This window comes from Siphateles boraxobius, unplaced genomic scaffold (genome assembly GCF_051911475.1).
Source record: "Siphateles boraxobius isolate OS27281-9 unplaced genomic scaffold, OSU_SipBor_1 22, whole genome shotgun sequence".
NCBI classification, from domain to species: domain Eukaryota; kingdom Metazoa; phylum Chordata; class Actinopteri; order Cypriniformes; family Leuciscidae; genus Siphateles; species Siphateles boraxobius.
Window position 1 is genome coordinate 18,369,674 of NW_027508833.1, and position 27,848 is coordinate 18,397,521.

General features: G+C 39.3%; 1 protein-coding gene across 6 annotated transcripts in view; it reads left to right on the forward strand.

The window, feature by feature from the left end:
• npas3 (neuronal PAS domain protein 3) overlaps positions 1–21,778 on the forward strand; it is a 339,316-nt gene extending 317,538 nt beyond the window's left edge. For 3 of the 6 annotated variants that reach the window (XM_077238920.1, XM_077238922.1, XM_077238924.1), the window contains 6 exons: positions 2,702–2,820; positions 7,474–7,667; positions 9,847–9,953; positions 15,501–15,648; positions 16,014–16,129; positions 17,205–21,778. In XM_077238920.1, the coding sequence (XP_077095035.1) occupies positions 2,702–2,820; positions 7,474–7,667; positions 9,847–9,953; positions 15,501–15,648; positions 16,014–16,129; positions 17,205–18,604 (2,084 nt within the window). In that variant the 3' untranslated portion in view covers positions 18,605–21,778. Of the gene's footprint in view, positions 1–2,701; positions 2,821–7,473; positions 7,668–9,846; positions 9,954–15,500; positions 15,649–16,013; positions 16,130–17,201 lie in introns of all 6 variants that reach the window. The other 3 variants (XM_077238919.1, XM_077238921.1, XM_077238923.1) reach the window with 1 other exon arrangement.
• The last annotated feature ends 6,070 nt before the right edge of the window (positions 21,779–27,848 follow it).

Genomic DNA, 27,848 nt, shown 5'->3' on the forward strand with positions numbered 1-27,848 from the left:
TTAATTCAAAATGGGAATTTCTGATAAGAGAAATAAGGTTGATGTGATTGGATTAGAGAGGCGAATTAAACTCTTAGAGCTGAAGTTTGTGCTTATATAGTGTATTAAAAAGCTGTTGGCATATTCTTGTGTGTTAGATGATGAGAAAAAATTTCATAGTAATTCATATTTAATCAGAAGAAATGAAATGACTAAATATAACATGGCTCTGCCTTTTCCCCAGAGTGATAAAGGACTAGTTAGATTTTAAATGACATTTAATTCATGTTCAGAGAGAGAGAGAGAGAGAGAGAGAGAGAGAGAGAGAGAGAGAGAGAGAGAGAGAGAAATACAGCAGACCACACCCACAACCATTTTAGGGTGTCTCTTTAACTACACTTTTATGTCCCAGGGGTTGATTTTATTAAGACAGATTTTGTTCATGTTTTTGTTATTTTCCAAATGCCTATTATATACATATATTTTATTCTTGTCCAAGGGAGAGATCTTAAACTATGAACATTTCATCATAAAATAAGTAGCTACATTTTATTTCTATGATTGATGTGAAATTAATATACACAATACATAACAGTATTTATTGTTTTCAATATTTATATTATATTGAAAATGATTACAGTGATTTCAATAACAAATCTTTACACAAATTATGATTATATTTCCGACAATTTTTTTTTTTTTTTTTTTTTTTTTTTTTTAAATGTTTTGAATTTACACCAAATTCATTACTACAACAAAATGGTATTATACATTATTTGGGAACTAATTTTGTTGAAAATACTCATAACTTTCCCTTGTGATGCATGTATGTCTACTGTTGGACATTTTTTTAGACAAATTAAATTGTGAGTATATACAGTACTTGTCAAAAGTTTGAAAACATTATAATTTTCCTTTCCATAAAAATATATAAGTCTCCTATGCTCTGCATTTATTTGATCGGAAATACTGTAAAATAGTATATGTACATTTGCATATTGTGAAATATTATTACAATTTAAAATAATTGTTTTCTATTTTAATAAGTTTAAAAATGTAATATATTCCTTTGATGGCTAATAAATCTGAAAATTCAGTTTTGTCTACTCCAGTCTTCAGTGTCACATGATCCTTCAGGAATTATGCTCATTTTGATTGTGCATTGTTTGTTTTTAGTAGATACTTATTTTAAGCTAAATATATAAAAATGTTCCAGACTTCAAGAGGAAAACCCTGAACCCACATAAACTGTCTTTTCTGTCACATGACCTTCTGCCTTACATATCTAAATGTAGTAAATAATAACAGCCTGATAAAACATACAATCTTACCTTTTAATATCCAAATGAGTTTAACTGATAATTTTTTTTTTTTTTTTAATTGTATCTGCTTTGGCTCTGAGAACCCAATATACTAGTCTATGATGACTATTTAGGATTTTTAGTACTGCTGTCCAGGTGGATTTAGACACAAGACCTCTTTAATTGAATACCCCTGGTTTAATCTTTTGTGGTAAGATAAAAAATAAAATAAAATAAAAAGATCAAAAGTGGCAGTGAAAACATTTATAATGTTACAAAAGATTTATATTTAATATTTTAATACATTTAATAAATGCAAATAAATGTTGTTTATTGAACCTTCTATTCATCAAAGAATCCTGCAAAATGTATCAATATTTCCACAAAAATGTTAAACAGCAAAAAAAATATACATTTATAATAATAATAATAATAATAGTTTCTTGAGCAGGAAATCATCATAATTAAAAGTATTTCTGAAGGATCATGTGACACTGAAGACTGGAGAAATTATGCTGAAAATTCAGCTTTGATCACAGTAATCCATTTTAAAATATATTCAAATAGAAAACCATTCTTTTAATTTGTCATATTATTTTGCAATATTATTTCTTTTTTTGGATGAAATAAATGCAGCCTTGATGAGCACAAGATAATTCTTTCTAAAACATTAAAACATTGTAATGTTTTCAAACTTTTGACTGGTACTGTAAATATAACTAGTGAGAGTGTGGAAAATTTGTTTTAATAGAGTTTATTTTCTCCGGGCAGGACCTCCTCTGATGTCTGTTTGTATAATGTTGAATGTCAAAACTAGTTAAAATGTGCAATTAATTTTGCTCTAATCAAGCGTGTTACAGCAAATGAGCAGAACCTCCAAAGGTGTCCTTGTGTTAAGATCAAGGCTAGAAATCTTTTTTTTTTCTCTCATCTGGTAAGAGATGTATTATAGTATAAGAAATATATTGTTTTATTGGCTGTCATTGAAAATTCTATATTGTAATTATTAATGTTTTGTGAAGCAAATGTGAGTGGTGAATTCTTATTAAACCAAGTTTGTTAGATTGCTTTCTTCTTAATTTTCCCATTTCCTAATTTACACATTCCTATGAAGGCAAATACATCTAACACCAGCTTGGGGAGGTTTATTCATTTGCCATGTAGTGTTTAAAGCAATTATGTTAGTCAAGGCTCCGCTTCATGCTATTAGCAAATACAATTAAAACATTGTCAAAGTTTGATTAGCACCTTCCCCCTTATCAGGTTGTGCTGTTTCATTAACTGTCTACGAAGAGATGATAGAAACTCAATGAGAAGATATTGCACATCATACTCACTAAAGCAGTCTGATATCTCTGCGTCTCTGTGAGTTGTGTATTGTTTCAGTGTTGCAATGGGATGTTTGTTGTTTGTTTCCGCAGTGGAGTCGAGCAGCCCTAGTCTTCTGTTGCCGGATAACACTCTAGAGCGTTCCTTCTTTATCCGAATGAAGTCCACACTCACCAAGAGAGGCGTCCACATCAAGTCCTCTGGATACAAGGTAAAACTGGTCATCATGTTCTAAAAGAAATGAAAACTCACTTCAGTCTTGTATCATATCGTGTGTCATAATTAGTGGTGGAATTGTATACGTGTCATTGCCATGCAGAAAATTCTGCCAATATTTTACGCTTTGAGATAATCAGCAGCAGTTAATAACTAAAGAAGTGTTAGCTTCCCGTGTGTCTTTGCTAAAATCTACTAAAGCTCTGGTCAATTATGCACATTGTCTCTTTTAAAAGGTTTTGTGTGAATTTTACTAAATTTAATTATTTAGTTTTGTAAAGAAGTTCATACCAACCATTCAAATTTTTCAGGCCAGTAAGGTTTTTTTTTTTTTTTTTTAAATAAATGAATAATTTTATTCAGCAAGAATGCATTAAATTGACCAAGATCAACAGTAAAGACATTTATAATGTTTAAAAAAAAAAAAATTTTGTATATATATATCAGTGATGCGCGGGTTGATCCAAAATTAGCGTGTGCCTGCGGTCACCAGCGGTTACCCGCGGTTACGAGTCATCCTAATATATTATGATATTCGGGTCGCGGTCAGGTCGTTTGAAATAGAGATGCCAATTAAACCTTTAAACGCGGGACAAAATGCCCGATTTCCCAACACGTTGAACTGAGCAATGCCATTGTACCATTTTAATAGGCTACTTTTAAACGCATATAGGTCAGTAATGTCAGTTTTATGTATTTTCTGAGAGGGGGCGGGATTTTTGTTGGGAAAGTCGGAGAGACGCACACTTCGATTAGACTGGATAAACACATGCAGCATCTTAATTGTTAAGAAAATCAAGCCTTTATTAAATAACACTAGGCTATATCATACAGCATTCAGAAAAAGAACAGTTTGCGCTCCTAAGGGCTTTCACACTTTTCTCTCAGTTGACCTGCTGATGAATTCTTCAAGCAGGGTCGAAACATAAACATCGCAACGGATCACGAAATATCTTGATACGGAATATATCGATACGGAAATAGCTTAAATGATTCCAATTCTCCTTTTCGGCAGTATCAATACACCGATATCAGGTGTGTGTTCTCGCTCTCTCTTCTCTTCAGCGGGCGAATTGACCCGTCTCCTGTCTCTTATTCGCTCCAGTTGAATAGTGTTGCGGTGTTTTGGGGGGGTATTGCACATAATTTGTACTCATGTTCACAACAAAAGCATTTGCACTACTATATAAGGGGCGCTCTCATAAAGCCGCCCCTTCAAACAGCTCACAGGTACCAAATGTACCTCTTTTTCGTGACTTATTGCTACACAAAATTGTCAATATGCCCTTTTTGGAGAGTATTCAGGTGAACACGGTCAGTTTTAGAATGTAAATAGTTGAAAAAGAAATCGCATGTTGTGTAAGAGTATATTGGATCCATGCATATGCTCTTAAAGTGTTAGCAGCCTAATAAACCTGCCATGTTAATCAAAGAACAAAAGACAAAGAGAAAATCACTAACTACTCTTGATTGAATAACTTTTAGTAACTTTAATTGTAAGCATTAATCTGTATTTGAAAACTATCCAGTGTTATTTTACATTTGATTACTTTCATTACTGTAGTATTTCTTACCTGAATATACTGTTAGACCCACCTGAAAAACTTAAAGCCATGTTTATTTCATTTGTTATTCTATTGTATTTATTTGTGCTATCATTTGCTATTTGTTTTTATTTTACTACTGACGGTTTACTTCAGTTCAAAATTTCAGATATAGCCTCCCTGTGCTGTGTATAAGCTATTGCAACAAAATTACCCAAATTATCAAAGAGTTATGAGATAATAATAAAAATGTCGGTTTAGCTGTTTTACTTGTATCGAAAATTCAAGGTATCGTATCAAAGTTAGAAATTCCAGTATCGTGACAACACTACTTCAGTGTCAATCAGATTGTAAATAGAGAAGTAGGTGATTGTTTGGATGTGTCTTTGAGTGAACGACTGAAATCCAACCCCCCGCTGCATCCATCTGGACATAGATTGGATGCAAATAAGCGTGAAGACGGGGAGCGCACTAACCCATAGCATAAATATTCACGCATGCACATTCGCATATATTACCAGCCAGACACTTCTTATTGCATTTACTCCAAATTAAGTCAATATTTGTGTTGTTACATAATACAAAAGTATGAATTTTGCATACGGCTCGCCAACATTAGGTGATAGGTGCGAGGCAGAGGTAAGCGAAGCGCGGCGCACATCATGACTGTTTATATCTCCTCTTCACTCTGGAGGTCAAATCAAAGTAAAATCTTCTCCAGCTTAAACCAGTCTTTTCTTTTTTTTGCCAAGACGTCTCGGCCCCCGGCTCAGTTAATGCACTCATGTAAAAGCTCTCTATCATTACTTGTGCCGTATCGCATTTCAAAAGCACTCCAGAGAATCCCTAGGAACAGATGAATCTTATTTCTTATGTATACCTATTCTATATTCACCGACCCGGTGACGGGCGGGGGAGAGAAAGAGAGAGAGCATTGTGTGCTGAACCATGAATTATAAAAATTGATCCCTTTGTTATGTTGGCTTGTATTAAATTGAGATATGCAATGCGGCTGCCTCTCGCTGCGGCCGCGGTGAACCCTTGCCATGTCAGTTTGCATTTAGCAGCCTGAGCATATTTAATGTTTTGCCAGAGCTTATGATCTTCTTGCCAAGAGCACTCCTGCAGCAATTCACCGACGAGTCTCTCTTTGTGGCAATTACTTCAAAAGTTTTATTTTCCAACTAACTTTTTGATGCCCCTAGCTTTGGGCTTCAGTAGAATCATTTCCATTTTGTATGCTTTTAATATGACTCAGTGTTTATTTATTGAAAGATCCAGTGTGCTACGTAAGTGGAGATGGATGTGTATTCTGGAGGCGGCGTGTGTTTTGTGTGGACTGGCGCTCTCTGGTGTGCCAATGCGTGCATGGGTTTGATATCGGCCGTAATTGGACATCAGCTTCTGATCGCAGCTTGCTGTGATGTCTTATTGAAGCACGGCAACTGTTGCATTAACTTCGTCTGCCACTTCCAGTTCGTCTGTTTGATGCTTGCTTGCGTTGTGATAATACAGTCTCGAAGACCAGAAAAAAACACTAATTTCTCTAAGAATACCTATTCAACAAGTTTCAAAGCTGTTGCATGCTGTTTTTATGACCAATTATTAGTTGAAATATTACATTAAATAATTTTGCTATGAAAGATGGTTGGAAACGTATACAAATATCGAAGCTCAATTTATAGCACTTCTCTCAGCACTCCGAGCGCTGTACACATTTGGACAGGGAATTCTCCTCAACCACCCCCATTAAAGGGTTAGTTCACCCAAAAAAAAATGTCATTAATTTCTCACCCTCATGTCGTTCCAAACCTGAAAGACTTTAGTTCATCTTCTGAACATAAATGAGATCTTTTTGATGAAGTCTGAGAGCTTTCTATCCTTACATTGACATCCTAAGCGGCTATCACTTCCGGGGGCTTGAAAGATAGAGGGACAAAAAGTTCTCAGATTTCATCAAATTTGTGTTCTGAAGAGGAATGAATGCCTTATGGGTTTGAAACGACATGAAGGTGAGTAATTAATAACAAAACTAACCCTTTAAACCACCTAATATTTAGAAAACAAAAGGTCATGACTGTTATTTGTCTGTTATTCAACTACTAATTCTGGAGAATTTAGAGATAAAAATTCCAGAAAAATAGCCTTTTTGTTATTCAGACAAAATATTTGTATTAAAATAAAAAACATAAAATATATACCCAAAGTAAACTGGGACAGATGTGACATTGAACTTTGCAGTCGTCTTTAATTGGCCCCTGATTTGAGATGGCTTTTGAATTCTGTGAAGTTCGAACAAACTCTCACAACTCTAAACCAGGAGAATCACTCTTTTTTAGTGACTGTGGCAGTCCCTCGTTCCTGGGGTTTGGGTTTGCTTGTCCCTCAGCGGAAAACATACAAAGCATCAAAGAGCCCCACCGGCCTGAGCAGTCGGTGACTTCGGGGCCGAGACTGTCTATATGAATGATGCTAATAGCATCTCACCAATCTCTAAGGTGAACCACTCAAAGGATAGTGTCAGAAGTTTAAAACACTACAAAAACAATCCCCTCCAGGTTTCCCTTGGTGATTAAAATGGATGGATCTAAAAAAGAACATTGTTACCAATCTAGTCAATGCATCCTCTGGGCAAAACGTGCTACAAAAGACTTTAAAGCATTACAAACTTTAAAGCCAGAGAAAAAGTAATTAGTTGCTCTGCCTTTGTTATCTCTTGATTATTTCAGAAAGAAATTGTGCTTTGTGTTTTTTAATATTTCGTGAACATGTATAACTGATACAAAAACCTGAGAATCTTAGTTTGATCTTGGTCAAGTGTATACTAGTGCAGAGTACATATTGGATTATCAAAGAGCTTTGTCTGTTTTCTGAGTTCAGCCTGCTTTAAAATGGAGGTGGATAAAGATCGGTTGGCCATTTTTTATACTGGCCATGTTCTCTGATCCATGTAGAGAAGGACTGCTGAGGTTATTTGACTTCATCTGGTTTATTTTCTTTAATCTTTATACTGTGGTTTGATACTTACTAAAGGGTTTGTATGTAATTGAGGGGACGATTGCATCTAATCTGTTCGTAATTTTCCGCTTTGTGCCCTCTTCAAGGTCATCCACGTTACTGGCAGGCTGCGGATAAGAATGGCATTAACACACAGTCGTTCGGTACCCAATCAAATCATGGGCATGGTCGTGGTGGCACACGCACTTGCTCCGCCAACCATCAATGAGGTTCGGATCGACTGCCAGATGTTTGTTACACGGGTCAACATGGATCTCAACATTGTCTACTGTGAAAACAGGTAACACTCTTTATAAAATATATTCAGTCCAGTTTTAACCGGCCTTGGTAATGTCATTTCATTTTGACTAAAGAGGGCAACAATTTCATTTCATTTTGCAAAGCTTATACTGTATGTATTGCCTAGTATCATGTGCAGTTTGATTTAAGAGATTTTTTATCTGCCTTAAATAATGATAAATGGTGCAATAAGAGTTTCAATTTCAGTTGCTTATAGTTCAAAATTTGACATTGTTGTAGAACTGAAGGATCAGCGGGTGAAGATGTGTTTTGCAAGAGTGGATAATCAGCCAAACAGTAATGTTCATGTGCAGTTCATTATAGAGCTGATAGTGATGAGTTCTGCTTAAACGCAATCCCAGAATGACCTTGTTTCAACATCTATCGCTCATTTTAAAAAGCTGGCCAAGAAAAGCCCCTCTTTTGTACTTACAAAACATCTGTGGTTCCACTGCTGCCCAATAAAATGAGAACATCTTAATTTGGCCTGGCTTGAAAGGAAATATCATATTAGTTTTATTAGTTTTATTTATATCTCTGGGATTGAAGTCCTCCCAGCGTCTGCTAAAATTTGTACCACTCCCCTGCACTTAACATATTTATGAGAGAATGGAATCGGGCCAAGTCTATAGCAGAGTTATCGTCACAGCAAAAGCCTGCTTTAAAGTGGAGGTGGATAGAGATCGGTTAGCCGGGTTTTTTTTATACTGGCCATGTTCTCTGATCCGTGTAGAGAAGGACTGCAGGTTAGAGTCAAATAATGTCTTGAAATACGCTGCTAATAGTATTTGCCCTACTGAAAGGCATTTTGTATGGTTTTAACCACCTGTTTTTATCAAATTTTCAATACTTCTGTGATAATTGCTTTTAGATTCAGCAAGCAGTTGGTAAAGCTACAGTAGGTCAGAAAATATTACGTCTATAATGAAAACAGGCTGACAGCTTGCCATCACAGATGGAAACCTTTTTAATGAATAAAATCTGGTGCAATATACATTTAGCTTACAGAAGGGCTGGAAAATCAGAATCTCCTTATCAGAAGCTGCATTTTCATTACCCTTCAAATTTCGCAAATTAAAAATACGGCCAATGGAAACACGTCATATATCGCAAAATGTTTTTACTTCGAAAAAGGAATATTTCGCTAAACTGCAATTTCACATTTACAGGTCACCTGGCGTACGTGAAAGTCGATCTTTCTTTAGAGAAGGTGCGGTATGTTTGGACCGAAGACGAGACTTATTGAACTCATTAAAGACAAAACAATTACGAGAATACTGGATTCTAAACAACAAAGAAATGCCACAATTTATCCAGACCCTGAAGCAGATATGAGGGAGAAACACACAGAAACACCTCATATGTGCTACTCCCAAGTATAAGAGGCTTTCCTTGCCATTAATTCTTGGATAACACATCTACGTCTCCTTCCATTAAAAATAATGGCTAGTGCGGTGGCTGCGATATACGTTAACTTAACAACATTCATTGCCATGATTACTGGAATGACTTATAGAGAGGAAAAAAATTTGTTTAGCCGCATAACATCGGTTAATGGAAAAGCCGTCATTTCGCAATAGTTTTTTCTCCGACATTTAAAAAATATTGCGAAAGTTGCACAAATCTGTAATGGAAACCAGGCTAGTGAGGTTGACTCGAAACCAATCAGGGCTGCATTTCCCAAAAGCATCGTAAGCAATTAAGTAGATCATAAAACCATTGCCACCAATGGTCTAATCAATCAACTTGGCCCACAATACTTTTGGGAAACACAGCCCATGTCATTGCCTTATTTTAATCTGTCACAAGGATATGATAACCCACAGTAATATCTGTTTGACTTATTTTTGGTGGACTGCTCTACACTGCATATTGATGTAGCCATTGGCATTATTGGATCAGAAAAGTGCAGGAATCTCATTAGTTCTGACAAATATCTAATATATTATTATAATTTGCTGCTCCTAATGTTTAATGGTGATCTGTGGGTGAATATTGAAGTCAACATGAATTGCCAATCACAACACTTTTCCAGTAATTTATTGCATTGTAGAAACAAGCTTTTCAATGCACAAAAAAGGTGTTTTGTTTTAAGCGACTAATGAATCGAACTGCTTAAAAATAGGGGAAAAAACAAAATGGTTTCAATTTTGATTTAATGTTGAAATAATCCTTTCCAGAATCAGCGACTACATGGACCTGACACCTGTCGACATCGTAGGGAAAAGATGCTATCACTTCATTCACGCAGAGGACGTGGAAGGCATTCGGCAAAGCCATTTAGACCGTGAGTATCCATCCAATCAATCTGTGCAGCCACCCAACAGTGCCAAAAACTACAGAATGGTTGTTAAAGAGCAAGATTCAGTGTCCTTACATGCTTTAGCGGGACTCATTGATCATTGGTCAATGACATCCTGAGAGCACACCGTGTTACGTGCCAAAGCTGGTGTAATGTGTTCACTGCAGCACTTCAGCGTAATGGGACAGCAGTGTGACAGGCAAGATTATCCATGCTAGCGGTTCTTCTCATAACTGTCCATGAAGAACCACTTCCCTCTGCCAGACGGGTAGGCGAGTGCACGTCTTCCAAACAAGCCCCATATCACTAGCAAGGCACAGAACGCGGCTGAGAATCTCTGTTCATTTGACATTACACATCTTACACATTTCACTCCTCCTTTCAGCTTTAGTTGCTCCTCTCAATGCACAGGCGCCACATTTTGAGTGCATTTTTATGTCATGTAGTATTCATCTGGGCCGATCCACCACTGCAGAGCTCTTTGAAGGTTCCTCAACCTTTTGCACGCGCTGCTTTCATCGCGCTCGGCAGGAGGGCCGCTGACCGTCTGGAGGAACGTTCATGCTTCTTGAATATCTTAAATCATCTGTTAAGTGTGTTTTGGCAGCACACCTTTTCCGCTCCCCTCCACCACCATGGCAGAAATTCAAAGCGTCATTGAGAGCGGCGTAGCGTTTCATACAGTAAATGTGTGTGCTGCTCTACAGCAGGCAGGTTGCCATTATTTAAGTAGTGAGGGTTGAGGCACAGGAAGAGGAGGAGGAGGGGGATAAATCCCTCGTTTTATTAGGTGTTTGCAGAGGAGGGTGGGTGTCCTTGGGGCTGGCAAGGGAATTTGGAGCTGTCTGATTATATATTGGGAGTTCAACTGAATTAGAGCGCAATTACCACTGTATTGCACTGTCCCTTTGCCTTAAAAAGCCACCAGATTGGGTCCATTAGACCTTGATTTGAAACCCAGCGGAGGCAGAGGAGAGAGGACTGAAGCCCTGGATTCCATTGATAGCGGAGAGAGAAAGAGATGGTGTGAAAGGAGAGAGAGGAATACGCACTAAGAGAGAACTGCACATCCCTAGCTACCCCTGGCTTTCTAACCATCTATTACGCATTAGCGTGACGGCAATCAACATAAATCTAGCCGCACTGCGAATGACCGTTCACGACGCTGCAGTAGAGAGTGGATAGGGATGCCGTTTCTGCATCTTACTATGTACGTTTATGCTCGATATGATAAAATGCTGGTTGAAACTTTTGCTTCCCAAGCTGTAATCTACTCATAATTTAAATATCTTTTTATTTATTTATTTTTACATATTTGTGGTCAAAGAAAAATCATATTTTGATAGTTATCAGCATCTTTGTTCAAATAAATGACCGTTAGCTATTATTTATATTTTTGTGCAATAAGAGCCATATTTATCTAGTACAAAAACAATAAAAAACTGAATCAATCTCAATTTGAGCAGATACATTTAAACCAAATACTGTACCAATAACTAATACAACTAGAAAATGGAAGATAAATGGGTTGAACTGATTCTGTAAGTTCCTGCTGTCACACTACTACTTGCTACTTTTGGTTCTATCCCCCAACACAGGTTAAATGCATTATAATGACGTATGTGTCAGAGCCAGATCTTCAGGTGTCTGCATGAACATGACGCACGTGACTAAGGAGCAGATACAGTGATTTCCCGCTGATTGCTAATCAGACACTGATATCAGATCACACAGGGCCATCAGATTGGTTAGACCCAGGGATAAGAGGGATGATGTCAGTCTGGTCAAACCTCTCGACAGATCTGTGCTGCTGATGCAGTGACGTGTACGGTCCTTTGGATTGAGTGCATGCATTTGGTGGTGTTCTTAATGCGTTGGGATGTATGATATATTACAGATGCATATTGGAGAGGTCATGTGCCACTGCTCGAGTGTTTAAGGGCCTGATAAAGCATTTAGAGCAGATCTGTTCAAATTAAACACCTTGACCTACAGTTGCTTAAAGAGTTGTTTATGCTCCTTTTAAAATGCGAAGTTCAGACAAGATTCTAATCTTCAAAGTAATTGAAAACTCCTGTTTAATGCAAAGTTGCTTGACAACCATTAACAACCTACAGTTGGGCTTATGAACTATATTAATGAGCAGGATAATTGTTTATTAATATTTATTTAATTCATATTGCTGTTACAGCCATTTTATCAAAGCAATAATTCAAGGTTGTGCATAACAGTGGTTTTAAATAAAAGTTCTATCATGAAATTCTAGATGGCGCAGGCTAATAGGTTCTTAACTCAAAATTCTTGTAATCACATGATTCTCTGAAGGGCACAGCTGATTGGTTCCTGCTGTATCTCTAGCCAATGAGCGCACATGTTCAGCCTTCAAATACTTTATTAGTATTTGCTGTAGTGTTTGCTGCAAGCTTTCAAAAACCATCCACCTTCCCCAGCTCCACCTGTATAGATCTGCCATGGTTAATTCATGTGAACAACAGCAGCGTGTCGTGTATGTACTGGCAAAAGTCCCGTACTTGCTCTGCAGCAGGTTTATTCCGCCAAGACCAAACATTTCAATATTGTTATACCCATGCAAAATACTCAGAGTGTTGTCATGACAGAACTACAGTTAAGGTAAACTCACTGTCTCTCGTGGGCTTCTTACTACTTTTAGGACATGCTAAAACATGACCTATCATCTATTTGTTAAACGGCTTAATTTAAGCTTTATAACTGGAAAAAATCATCTCTAGTTTACTGAAGGAAAATTAGAAAGCCAACTGTGGTGCTCAAAGCATTTGAGAGCAGGTGTTTTATATGGGCAGAAATGCATTGTGACAGCTCTGACCTCACCTGTGTCAGCTTCAGAACAGGACCAACACAGCTTAAATTAATAAAAGACACTGTGTTACACGACTACGTATAATACTCACCGCATAAATGCTCCGAGGGTGTGTGTGTGTGTGTTTTTACCAGCTGAGAAAGAGCGAGAGAGAGACAGAGGTGGGAAACGATGGCTCACAGAAGTGTGGAGAAACCCCAGGAGACTGAAGCTCTGTGCCTGAAGGCAGACTACAAGAGCCGGTCTCTGAAGAGTAGTTCAAACTGACTTTAATGAAAAACTCCCTTCACTCCTTATTGTGCTTGAAGATAGACTCCACAGCTGCGGAAAAATACACCTGCTCTAACACCCATCGCATGTACCGTTGACAATGTTTCTTCAGTTTTCTTCCATAATGGATTCAGAGTAAATATGAAATAGATGTTTCTGTATCCATGGAAATACTGTATTTACGTCAGCAGTGATTCATTTGAATGTTTTGTTGTTGTTTTAATGTAATTTTAATTAGTTTTAGTTGTTTGCAGCAGTTTAGCCAAGGTTGTCAACTAGTTTGACTTCTGGTTAGACCAGCATTCTCAACCAGCACATCGCCATAAAAAGCAAGCTTTGACCAGCTAGAAACTGGATTTCATTTTGGATTTTATAACACTAGGGAATCTTTAAAACCAGCATATGATTGCATCTTTACTTGTAGTTATTCTAATGCCTTGAAAGTGGTCATAGTCGTAATTTCACTTCTCCCCGTTTCTATAAATGGCCAACGTGTTTACTTCCTCTGCTGGTGAAATTTCGCCATTAAATCCAAAGAATACAAGTTAAAAACCTCCAATTCACTTGTCCAGCTAAACCCTGCCTAGGTGCCGCAGATCTGCATGTCTGCTCTCTCATTCATAAAAGGCTTGTCTTTACAATAATACCCCAGTGGACTGCAAGGACTTTTCCATAAAGCAATTTCACGGGTGTAAATTACTTACTTTTATATGACAGTGACACCCTCCACCCCTCCTGCTGGAAGTGAGGCCACGCTGGGTAAAGGGTATCTGAAAGGTAGCTGCTATTATGGAAGGGATCCAAGTGATTTAACAGAACTGAAGGACAGAGGCCCTGGTGCAGAGAGAGATAGAATGAGAAAGAACGGAAGTAGAGAGAGAGAGAGACCATCCTGAAGGCTCGCCCGAGGCTCCAGGAGAAGGCAGGCAGATTAAAGAGGCCGTATTCCTTTTAAAGCCTCCAAAAGCAGCCAATGACTCCTGCATCGGAAAAAAAAGAAAAGAGGGATACAGAAAGAGAAGAGCGAGGAGGGGGAGAGAGAAAGGGGGGGGCTTCATTACCACTAAATCAATAACTCAAGCAGCCCCTGATTGATTTAATGGCAGCGTAAATGAAAGGGGGTTAAAAAATAAGCCTCACCTGTACAGACGTGGTGCCGGGTGGAGCCGAGGGGGCCAGCACATCAAATGCAATGCAAATGAGATCAGGTTTAAAGGCAGGGGGAAAAATGTCCTGAAAACTTGTAGACAGTAATGAGGGTTTAAAGGGACCACTCAGACTCACGTGTTCACAGATAGGGAGGGGGGGGAGAATCACTGTATATGTATGACCAGATTTAATATATTGAAACTGTATAATACTTATCCAATTTAATGTACATTACTGGCACATCCATCTATCTACCACTGTGAGATTTAAAACTATTTCAAGAGAAAAGAGCTAGAAATAGAAAAAGATAATATTTCCACCTCTTAATTTAGTACAGTTGAAGTTGGTTTTAGGGAATATTTACCACAGAAGTTCTTTATTTTATCATCAGTTCTGTCATTTCACATGCAAAATATGATGTTTTTTCACCAAGCACTTAGAATGCTTAGATGCATTCCATTGGACTGAACCCATCCATAGACCCTCAGTTGCTTGTAAACTTTGTTAAAGAGAATGAAGGTGAGTCAAGGGCATGCCTACTGGCCACAGCGAACAAGTCAGATAAACACCTCGTGGCTTTTTGTCTAAATTTTCTGGAGTTACAGCTTAGTTTTACATTTATTGGTACAGAAAGCAGTCGGTGAACTAAAGTCAATTATCAGAGCCTTTGGGACAGCTTCTTAAACAATGCTATTAGTCTGTAATGATTTTAATTACTAGACTTATTCTTTTATAAATCATTCTTCTCAATGGACTCTTTTTATGGAAAGGGCTATTTGTAGCTGTAATTAAACCCAGAATCTGAATTTACTGCCGTGCTTGGATTCCGACTGTTTCTGTTGTACAGAACAATGATTAATGCAAATTCATATTATTTGAGATCGCCATTTAGTGCTTAATTTAGCCAAAATTATGGCAACTGCCACAGTGTCTTCACATGAGTAGCTTCAGACAAGGACACAATTACAGAGCCCTTAGCAAACAGTCACAGCACCCTCTGCTGGGCTTTGGAGATTAGTAATGTTCATGATGTTAACACAGCATGAAATAATGGATAGGTTTGAGCTTTACCTGGGCTCACTAAATGCAAATATTATGATTATTATTAGTTGTTGTTGTAATTAAACCCGAGTATATGTATTGCTGTAAACTTTTGAAAACTTAAGCAGTGTCATTTCATATATTACAATGTTCACAGGTTTATTCCCTTTTTTCCTCTTCTATTTTCCTCTTCCTCCACCTTTCCTTTCTCTTATCATCTCCTCTTTCTATAGTGATGAATAAAGGTCAAAGTGTGACAAAGTATTACCGCTGGATTCAGAAGAATGGAGGTTATATCTGGATCCAGTCCAGTGCCACTATTGCAATCAACGCCAAGAACGCCAATGAAAAAAACGTCATCTGGGTCAACTATGTACTAAGGTATATGAGTCTTTTACTTTGATGAAAATGCCATATCTTTAGATTTTGATTTGTTCCATCCGGCACTGTAACAAGATGAAAGTATTTCCCACTTGAGAGAGTTAGTAATAGTCTGCTCTTCTGTAAGATGACGAAGGCTAAACGCACCACTCTTCTCAAACTGCTTTTGGGTCTGTGTACGGGCTGAGAGATCATTAGAATGCTCTGTGGTTTGGGCCGCAGTGAATCAATCAGGATGTCTGGAACATTCTAGAGAAGAGAGTGAAGGATGTTTCACACGGCTGTGAATGATTCTCAGCTGGCAAAGTGAATGACTTCTATCTTCTAAATGTGTCTTTTTATGTGGTTTCTTTTTTAATGGGCAGTAATCCCGAGTACAAAGACACACCTATGGACATCGCACAGCTGCCTAACCTGCCAGAGAAAGCATCAGAGTCCTCGGAAACATCGGATTCTGAATCCGACTCCAAGGAGAATTCTGGTAGCGTACCACTCTCGTCGCATTCCATTGCAAATATGATATTAGTGTATATGATAATATTCATTTCAGAATTAGTGTAATGTTGCTGGTTTGATCCCCACATGGAGCAAGCCCTAAACCCATTATTTTGCCCTTGAGAAGGAGACTTAAAGCCAGTTCTTCTTGCTCCATGGTTATTGTCCCAGTTCATGGAACTGTTTTAATTCTTTACAATCAAGTAGTCTTCTAAAAAAAACACACTATATACACAACACACTTGTCTTTTAACCAAATGCAAATGTCTCGTCTGAGGGCTCTTACTGTGTAAAATATCTTCATTTCAAAAATTACTGGAAATTATGTAGGACAAGGAAATGTGGTGCTTTCGACATGTCCCTAAAACTGGTGTAAATAGTCAATTAAAACTCCACAGCCAGTTGGAGATATTAATTATACATTCCAAAAGAAGATGAAGTGAGATTCCAAAGATGGTGGAGGCTGTGAATGAACAAGGCCAGTTGACAGTCTGGGGAAGGTGCCAACATATTGGCCCCTGAGCATCTCTGCCTGCCGAGCCTTTTGCCAGCCTTCATCACAAAGGTTACAGACTGTGCCAGCTGCAGCTGGACCAAACCATGCCCTCTTCTCCTCTCAGACTCCCTACCCATCTCTACACCCCGCCTTCTCCTTCTGTCTTTCTCCGTCTCTTTATCTCTCTCCCTGTGTTTCTCTTCCAATGCAGACATGCTTTTCCTAAGGCCAGAATTTCCAATCCCCCCCCCCCCCCCCCATCAAGGTCACTTGTTCTGAAGAGAATTCGAGACTTTCATGACAAAACTAATGATACATCACATCATTCACAAGTCACCAAAACAAATAACCGTTTATGTCCCAGGTGTAATTGTGTCCTGTTCATACAAGTAATATATGTCCAACTGGAGCTCTCCCAACTATCTAAGCTTTAAATAAATACCCTTATTGTAAAACTCCTAATCATGTTTAGTGAACTATGGTTCGTGTGCAAGGTACTGATAAACTATGATATGATGATGTGAATGGAAACTTGTCCTCTAAACCTTTTTCTTTCTCCCAGAAGACAACGAAAACTCCAAGTCAGGTGGGAAGGGGAATCAGTCTTCTGAGAACAGTGAAGATCCAGAGACGGACAGTAAGAAACAGACGGGCCGGCCGCCAGAGCAAGAGATGAGACGACAGGAGGAAGGAGACAGTTCCAGCAATCCAGAAAGTCAGGACAGTGATGATAGCCTGGAACCTTCTGACTGTGAAACCGACCACAAGCAGGGCCGCTTGGGTGGTTTGCACATAAAGGTAGAGCGCTATGGTGACGGCGAGGTGGAGGAATTGCAGGACTCGCCCTCCTCTTGCTCCTCCTCCTCAGAAGAAGAGGATGATGCAGAAGAGATTGTGAAGGACTGCAACAGTGGACGAGAGCTGAGCGGGCCGGCAATGAGTAAACACCAGAAGAGAAAGAAGAGGAGGAAAAAGCAGAAATGGGATGATAGTCGCCAACGTCTCCGTCTGTCTCCCTCGGCTGCTGCCACCCCCAGCCCTGGCAGCCTGGACCCCACCCTCGGAGACCAGCCTCCCCTTCTGCTTCCACCCTCCCCAACCAGTTCCTCTGTGCTGAAGATCAAGACTGAGATGTCGGAACCTATAAACTTCGACAACGACAGCAGCATCTGGAACTTCCCACCCAACCGAGAGATCTCCCGTAACGAGTCCCCCTACAGCATGACAAAACCCCACGACACCTTCCCTTCCCCCCCGCCTGCCGGCCTGCAGGTGTCCATTCCCGACTCCGTCCTCACTCCACCTGGTGCCGAGGGTGGAGGAGGCAGCAGAAAGCTCAATTTCAATGGCAACAGTAGCAGTGTCAACAATAACACCGCCCCCACCTCAGTGTCCAGCGCAACTCCAGGCAGCTTGGTTCCTCCTTCCAGTTCAACCACCACTGACCCACTCTCCCCACCTCTCTCTGCCTCACCGCGGGACAAGCAGCAGGGTACGCCCACCTCCTCCGGTTCCCTGCTCTACACCAGTGATCTGGAAGCCCTGCAGAGGTTACAAGCGGGGAATGTGGTGCTTCCATTGGTGCACAGAGTCACAGGAACGCTTGCCGCAACCAGCACGGCATCCCCACGAGTCTACACCACTGGAACGATCCGATACGCCCCGGCAGATGTCAGCCTGGCCATGCAGGGCAACCTCCTGCCTAACGCCCACACTGCTGTGAACTTTGTTGATGGGCCCGGTTTTGGCATAGACCCCAAGACACCCATGGAGATGCTTTACCATCATGTGCACCGGCTCAACATGTCCACCCCCTTTGGGGCCACAGTCAGCGGAGCCGGGCTCACGCAGATGCCTGCTGCTAACGTCTTCACCACAGCAGAGGGACTCTTCTCCACACTTCCGTTTCCCGTCTACAGCAACGGCATCCACAACACACAGACTCTGGAGCGCAAGGAGGATTGAAGCAAAACATTGAGACCATATTACTGTGTTCAACTGTGTTAAAAAGACTCTTCAGAGGCAAAAAGACTGTGTATCAAAGTTGGGGAAAAGTGAGATGTTCTAGCACTTTGAATTTTGAGCAATTGAGCTTGTGTAACTGAAATGAATGGTTTCTCTTTCTGTGTCTTTCTATCTTTCTATCTCTTCGACTTTCCCTTTCTTCTTTCTCGCCTCCTTACACAAGTTCTTGGTGACGGTTTCTCTAAACGGACTAAACAGACTCACCTCTATTGTAAAGAGTTCCCTCTGAGCCACAGGGAATTCATAGCACTGTAGCGTATGTCTTCTCTGGGGTGAAATATTTGTCCAGATTATCTAACATCCTCATTAGGATGTCTTAAAGGTATCAGAAAAAGAAAATTGACAAGAAAAGAAACGGTTCATGTTTCTAACGGTATCTTGATGTAATCAAGATTGATGCTGATAAAAAGATGTTACCCTATTTGATGTAGTTCAAAGAGTTTTAAAGTTCTTTCTAAAGGGGGAATAGTATTTTAGAAATAATGCTTTTTCTTCGTTTTTTTATAGCTCAACTTGCAAATCATGCATTTAAAAAAGCAATTTTAGCCGGGTATTGACCTGTGAATAGAATGTTACTATAAAATCCCAGGACATGGAACAGGTCAGTGTGAGATTTCTCCAGTTCCATCATCTTTTTGCAGATCCATGGTGCTATCATTGAGTTACCCTCACTCAGCTGGCTGATGTAGGTACTGTTCCGGAACTCCAGACAAATGGCGGCTTCAGAGCTTTTCTACAGAAAAGTCAAACATCTAACAGACTTCTTTTGTTATGATTGATTTTTTATTATTATTATTATTATTATTATTATTATTATTATTATTATTATTATTATATTCATCACTTACCTGTGAGCATGTGGTACATTGAGTATTTTAACTCAATCTGAATGAATCTGGAGAGAGGGATACGCTAAATTTTTTTTTTTTTTCATTGAATTCCTTTCTATCTCTCAGTGCAACGGAGACTAGTTTGCATCACAAACTTGAAGATGAATGTTAAACTCCAACAGGCTTATGTCAGAGCTATTCTTAATTGTTTTGAGGATTTGTTTTATTATAAATGTTTGGCTTAATTGTTTACACTCCCTCTTTAGCTTACAAGCCTGGTTTCCTTTCCGAAATCAGTTTCCCTTCATCCCTTACCCCTTAAACTCTCTCTAAAAATCACATATCAAACAGAGATTGTAATAAGGACATGCATTTTCAATCAAAAAATGTGTTTTGAAAATCCACATTCCTAAATCTTTATCCACTGTTGCCAAAAAAAACTACTCTCACAGTTTGGTGTTAAAACACTGTGATTTGATGTTTAAAAAAAAACGAAAGTAATAAAACGGAAGAAAACTGTCACTTCATCGTTTGACAGCCGTCCATCAAGTCATCTATTATGCAGCGTGATAACCGTAAACTTGTACAATGTGTAAGTGTCATTGGCTGTCAGTCTCCATAGCAACTTAAGTGTGTGTTACTATATGCAGTATATACTGAGCTAATGTAGCTGTTTTGTCCTTTGTCCTCTCTGTGCTAGTCCGGGCTTGGGCGGGGAAACATTTGTTCTCCTTCCTGCCCCCTTGCAGTCTTAGTGAACCAGTGGAGGTTAGTGGATTTTGTGTGGTGGCCTTCCAATGTAGTGTCACCTTTTTTGCTGCTTCCTTTTTGTATGTATTACTTTTTTCTGTTTCTGCTATTGCTTTGCTGTTGTGTAGTCTACAGACCTCTCTCTCTTCTCAGAGATAAAAGACTCTAAACTAGCTCAAAGGTTTAAGGAGCCATTTTTTGCCACTGAGGTATTCTGGGATTGCAGTTTCCAGCCCAAACGTGATGAGGAATAAAAAAACTGAAGTAGCATTTAGCAGACTGGAACCTTAAAAGCCTCAGATGTGAAACATTCCCAGAGTCCCTTGTGCTTCTCTTGTGCATTGGGTGTATTTCATTGGTTTCCACCAAACCTGTTGACTTCAATGACCCTGCAACTCACAGGAAATAAAAACAAAAAAAAGATGACAGTAGTATTTCAGGACAATAAACAATTTTAAAGATTTCTAAAGAGATGAAAAAAGTATTTCGCACTATAAAATCTATTTTTATAGGTGTTTTGAAAATGCATGTTTACTAAGTTGATTGTTTGGTTTACTTGATTTTGTTCAGTCCAGCGGCTTTGTCGATGTTTAGTGTTTTTTAGTCTGTCCGGCAAAGGGAAGGGGGGCCTTCGTCTTTTTACCTGAATCAGGCTTCCCCCCGACATCAGGAAACTTGTGTCTGTGGTTTCTGTGAAGACGTGTTGTTACTCAAACCCAGGTCATGATATTAATGTTTTTAAAAATGACAATAACGGGACTCGCTGTCTGAACGGTTGCAGGAGAGCTTGGCGTCGCTGCAGGTTAACAGGATCCTAGATTTTAGCATTTTGTACGTAGAGCAGAACTGGTCAGGACGGGGGTTTGGGGACAGCTCCAAAAACAGACACTGTGGACCAGGAAATACACCCATATGTTACTAACAGAACAGCCGGGCGAGCTGTCTCAATGTATCTGTGTTGTGTCAAAATGATTGCTGGTGATTTAATCTTAAACTAATCTCAGCTGCTGTCAGATAAATAGTGTTAAAAATTACAATATGAGAAATCACTTCATTTACCTGTGAAGACTGTGTCTGTGTTTTTAACTATTTCTTGTACAATTATACAGATTCTTTTATGAGGAACTTGGTGCCAAGTAGAAGAATATGGGAGAAAGGGGATTCTCTTAGTATCAGTGTTAACAGTGTTATAAATTCTAAGTACAAACAAATTAAAATATTAAAAAGAGAAAACTATGGTACATTTTGATTTTGTTTTTTGTTTTCAGAGGAAAAAAAGACAAAAAACAACTAACTGAAGCTAACTTTGAGTGCCTGGCTTATTTTTTTGGAAACATTTTTTGTTCATTTACCATGAATAATGCTGCAATTCAAAAATGTACATACTTCATTTTACAACAGGGTTATTTTATACTTTTGTAGGTTTTCATCAGTTAAAGCGACATGTCATACATGGTTGTCTTTCTGTAACACAGTTTTTTTACCATCTTACAGGTGCCATATTCATAATAAAATTTTCTTGGATTTGTTACTATCTGGCATCATTTCTTTTACATTCTGTTCATCATAAGTGAATGCCGAACATCAATGATTATTCTTTGCGTTCCTACTTTCCTGCCTCTTTATGTTTGTTCTTTTCCCTCCTATGTTTTTCTCCTGGTCTTTAGTTTTGGTTAATGTAGTCAAAGCCTTTTTAGTTACCTACAGGTTTCAAGTAAGGGAATATCAAAATATTCCCATGTAGCCCTGCTGACTTTTGCTTCCACACACAATAAATGGCAATCCAGTGAATTTGTACCAGGGCCGACATGTTTTAGCAGTGGCTGAGTAAATCTCCTTTACGTTGGACAGATTCTCACGGGTATTTCTGATATGTTTTTCCACTTTACGGTATTCTTCACCAGGTTTCCAATTAGCAGGAATATTTCAATCTGTGTCTTCTATTATACTGATCTCACTGTAACTTCCTACGGCAAAGCTAAATAAAAGGGGAAAATGCCTCCTTTAAAAAAGTGTTTTACTTTAGATGTTTTTTCCACAATGTTAGGTCCTTGTCGGTGACAACTTTATTGATCAGATGTTGTTAAAAAAACACCATTTTCAACCCAATTCCTTTCCGTAATGTGATGAATTTCCAAGTGAAACAGAATATTCATAAAAAAAAGTGTTTTGAGTGAAGGGGGTTTATTTAATCCATTGGGAATTGATTGGATTGTGCAGAGTGGACAAGGTTGGCTTTGAAGAAGGGTAAAAACAGAGTTTTTTCACTGGCAGAATGAGCTATTTCTTTTTTATGAAAGAAAGATTATGAATATTTTTTTTCTTTGGAATAACATGCAGCAATATATTGTTCACAACGAGACCAGAAACACGCAAAAAGGTCAATAGAGTCAATTTTGATTTCATCTTGACTTTATGTAACAAGTAAGATTACTATTACAATTATTCATACTAATTCTCCAACACATGTATATTGTGCACAGTAATATTCATGTTCACAATGCAATGTGCTAGAATTGGCCTCCCATTGTCATTCAGCATCGAAGTCTGATATTATTTGTTATAAATGATTAATCTGTGCACATCATTACAGTTTAAAAATGAATGTGTCCTTTAATCTTTAATCAAAATGACCCCCCCCCACCCCCCCCCCCCCCCTCCCTCCCCTCTCTTGCAGCATCATCTCTTCTCTTCTCTGATGATGAGGGCAACCTGTCACTCACATGAGATCCACCAATAGCAAACCTCAACCATCCAATCAATTACGCATGGACAAAATCAAGTCCCGCCCTAAATATTTTCTTGTTTGTGAAGCCGATTCACTCGGATATACAACTCACAATAGGGAAGAAAAGAATATCGCAACTTCCGCATCATCCAGGTATAAAGTGCACTTTTTCTTTTTGGAATTTTCAGTGTTAAAACACTACTTGCACTATTTATACAAAAAAATGGCAAAACATTGTGCATATGTTAGCAAATTTTTAATTTCCAAGATAATAACTGGATGCCACTCACATGCAACATAATGAGCTCATTTGGCAACAACACTAATGTTTGAAACACTTACAGTGGAATAATACCACTTCACTACTTTTTTTTTTGTGTAGACAGTATAGTAAATACTGTGCATTATTCCGTACATATAGTGTTCTACTCCAAACACAGCTTTTGTTCAATGCTAAGTAACAGTGAAACTCGCGGAAACTTCACGGTTTCGGTCTCTCATACACCTTTCCTCTTTGCCCTGTTTTTCTCTTGTTCTTTTCCTTCTCCCTGCTGCATATCTTTCTCCACTGACTTCAGGCACTGAGGGGGAGGTCACCGCTGAAGCCCACTGAAGAAATCCAACCAACTTTAAATATTTTACGCAATTTTAAATGAAGCCCATGAATGATAGATCACAAGAGAGAGAGAGAGAGAGAGAGAGAGAGAGAGAGAGAGAGAGAGAGAGAGAGAGAGAGAGAGAGAGAGAGAGAGAGAGAGCCCAAACCCGAATCCTCCCTAATGATTAGGAGCTGTCCATTTCTCCTATGCAGTCCTTACTGGAATTTATATAGCAAAGAGCCTTTTATTAGGGCAGCTACAGGTCCTTCATCACTTATATGAATATGAAATATGAACTCATCTACATAGGTCTATGATCAAAAGCAGGTTTTAAATTTGTTTAAGCAGAGAAAGACATGCTTTTATATACATTGCAGATATAAATAAAGACAGGCATGGATGGATGAATAGATTGTCATATATGATTACTTTACAGATTAGATATAGGAGTACTTGTATAGTAGATTTATGTATTTGAGGAGGTGTTTGATTTTTAATTCAGCTAGATCTTAGAGCCACAGATGCTTTTCATCTGAGCTGTGAAATCCAGTGTGGCACGAGTATCATCTAGTGGTTAGAGTCAGTAATAACATATGAGGAGCTGCTTTGTTTTCAAGCAGAAAACAGATATTCTGTACTTCGGAGTAAAGGAACGGAGACCTCTTGTAAATGGCAGGATCTATCATCAGTCTTTTCTGAGACAATCATACTGTTTATCTAAAAAATTAAATGCAGGTTTGGTAGGAAAATGCCAGTGACCTATGTCTTGAGCATTTAAAAATATGCAGATTGTGCCAGAGTTTATGCTGGATTTGATGCCTAAATCATATTGTTTTCACATTGGACAAATAATAAAAAGTGTGAAAAATACAAAGCATTTTTCTGCCACTACTCAACAGAAGTATACAGAAGATCCGTGTTGAAAAAAAAAACATCTTCGTCTGTCATTACTGATTGTAACCGCTAGATGTCTCTCTTGCCACACTGTGGATTTCACACCTCAGGTTAAAAGCATCTGTGGCTCTATATCTATGGAGGTAGTTTTGTTTCTAGGGGGGGCATCGGCGAACGTTATCAACTAGCCGTTCGCGCACTTTGCTATCCTGTCTGAATATATTTAGATATCTAACCTAACACCATCACAAAACTCCTCAACGTGAACTAAGTTAGTTCCACTCCCTCCACTTGCTGGCAAAAAGCTTGATGGTGAGTGGCGAACATGACTTCTTTGTCAGAAAGATGTCGTTGGTGTAGACACTTGTCAATCAAACATGTCTGACCAATAGAGAAGCACCCGCCCACCTCGTAACGTTTGTGTCAAAATGATTCAATCAAAATGAAAAACTTCAAAACTTTTTGCACTTAAAAAAAGAAGTGATTCAAACAAAAAAATCTGAACTTCAAAACTTTTTTCACTTAAAAAAAATTATTCAATCAAAACAATTTGAACTTCTAATTTTTTTCACTTCAAATAAAAAAAACAAAAACAACGAAAAAACACATTCTCTTCAATACTTTTTTTATTCACGGGGTAATTTTTTTTTTGCATTTGAACAGTTTTTTCTTTGATTGAAAATATTTTTTGGATTGAAACAACTTTTTTGGAATTGAATGATTAAGACACAAATGTCCTACCCATGTATGGCCCAAACACAAAAAAGATTACTTCAATCAAAGAGAACATTTTCAATTAAAAAAAAAAGTGTTCAAATGCAATATTTGGAGTCTCAAATATTTTATTTGCATTCAAAAACGATTTTCTATATTTGAAAATGTTTATCTTTTCATTGAAGTGACTTTTTTATTGATTCTGTTGTTTTTTGTTTGAAGCAACTTCTTTTTTGATTGAATGATAAAGACACAAATGTCCTACCTATTATATGGTCCAATCAAAAAACAATGTTACTTCAATTAAAAAGGTTGCTTTAAACAAAACAAAACGGACTTCTATCAAAGAAAACATTTTTAATCAAAGAAAAGCAGTGTTCAAATGTATTTTTTTGAGTCTCAAATATATTTTTGGATTCAAATACTTTTTTTGTTTGATTGAAAAGTTTTTCTTTTATTGAAGTGAAGGTTTTTTTAATTGAAAATATTTTTTTTGATTGAATAATAAAGAAACAAAACTACCTCCATATATATCCTCGTTCAGACGGTCAGTCCAAATCCGATTTTGTGCATATAATCGGTCATATAAAGTATGAACGAAAAAACAAAACACTGAAATCAAATATGTCAACACAAAGTACTTGATGCGAAAAAAACTATTAAAACTTAATTTTGGATGTGATCGCAAAATAAAAACATTTATGATGTAGCCATGCCATGCACACTTACTAGACTGTCGCTTGCATTTAAAGTCCCCCTGTGGTGAAAATCAAGCTTTTAATGTTGTTTATATGTCTATCTGGGGTTTTTAATATGCTTTCAGACAAACCATGTGCAAATTCATGTCTACACCATTGCTGAGAATTTTCTCCTTAAAACTGCAGTGAACCAAATGCAGTCTCAAAAAAACAGTTTGAAATCGTTGGAGTTTCTGACCTCACAAACTACCTTGTAACCAATCACGTGGCATCGTGGAGTGAGTGGAGGTGGAGCTAATTTGCATATTCATAGGACCATAGACTAAATGAGGAAAGGGTGTAGTTACCTTCAAGCTATTTAAGGGATGAAGAAATATGTTTAAATGTGTCATTTTGGTGATCATAGATGAGTTCTCTTACGAGAGGTTCTCTCATATTGCGTAAGTTGCTTACGCTACGGGTAAAGTCATCTTTTCTCGAGATATTGAAGCCAAAAATAATCCTTAATTTTGCATTTATTGTCAACGCAGTGCAGCAGCCAGCAGACCTAGAGCAGGCCATCTTGCATGCTCATTGGCTGACCTGCGGCAACTGCTGTAGCCTACCACTGAGCCTCGCGCATGACGTTGCACCCTCTACACGTCACAGCCCGCCAGAATGGGGGTGGCTTAGGGTATAAAAGTCATGCTCGGAAGCTGCATCACTGATTTCATCATCTTCAACGAAGCTCTCCGCATCGCTGGACTTTGAGAGAAGCCATCTGCCGTCGAAACTAGCGACCAGCACGCAGAGGAAAGCACCTGAAGAAGCCGGCCGTCTTCACCACCTTCAGCCTTCCGTGCCTGCTACGCCATCCGGCGTTGAGTATCCTTTTGGGCTTTTGCCTTCTGTGAGTGTTCGCCGTCGCAACACTCACTCTCGCTCTGAAAGAGCGCAAGCATTTTGTAAAAATGCCTCGCCTTTCCTGCGGCTCGTGCAGAGCCCCGCTTAGTGCCGGATTCCGCCAATTGATTTGCACTCTCTGCCTGGGCCCAGACCACGCAGCCCTGGGTTTGCATCCCGGATTTCATCCCGCCAGCCTCACTCTCTCCTTCTCCGCCCCTCCCGGACGCGCAGCTGCCGGCTTCGGCCCTCACTGCCGCCGCCTCAGGGGACAAAGCTGAAGGAATGGACTCAGGTGACAGCTGCTCCATCCTGGCATCGGACAGGGAGGAGTAGTCGAGTTCTCATCACTCCGCCTCCTCCTCGATCCAGGAATCCAGCTAGACTCGGGCTGGTGTGGACGCTGAGGTCATGCGCCTCCTGTCGAAGGCCGTTGACCAACTCGGCCTGGATTGGTCACCGCCTAAGGAGCCCGCGCCCAATAGGCTCGACGGCTGTTACCGCCGGTTTCCAGATCTGCGCCATTTCTGCCAGAGCTTCATACTGAGCTTCATACTAATTCTAAGTCGTGGAACGCACCATTCTCCGCGAGGCTCCACTCACGTCTCCTCGGCGCTCTCCCAAGTGGACGGCGCCGCCGAGAAGGGGTTCAGAGCTATCCACCCAGTGGAAGCGGCGCAGCGCACCTTTGCCCGCCCTCTGCAAGATGGCGCTCAAAGTCTGCCCTCCCGTCTAAAGCCTGCAGGACCACCTCAGCCCTTGTCGGCCGCAAGTTCTCTGCCGCCGGACAAGCTGCTTCCGCCCTGCACTCGATGGCTGTGCTGCAGGTCCTTCAAGTTGATCTCCTCCGCGAATGGGACGAGAAAAGCAAGGACCTAGCCGCCATCACGGATTTAAGGAGTCGGACGGATCTCTCCCTTCGTGCTAGGAAATCCGCGGCTCAGGTGATTGGTAGATGCATGGCCTCGCTTACCGTCACAGAGAGGCACCTCTGGTTGACGCTTGCTGATATGAGGGAGTCAGAGCGCTCCACGTTTCTCGACGCGCCGCTCTCCCCTACTGGTCTCTTCGGCCCAGCGGTGAACAGGA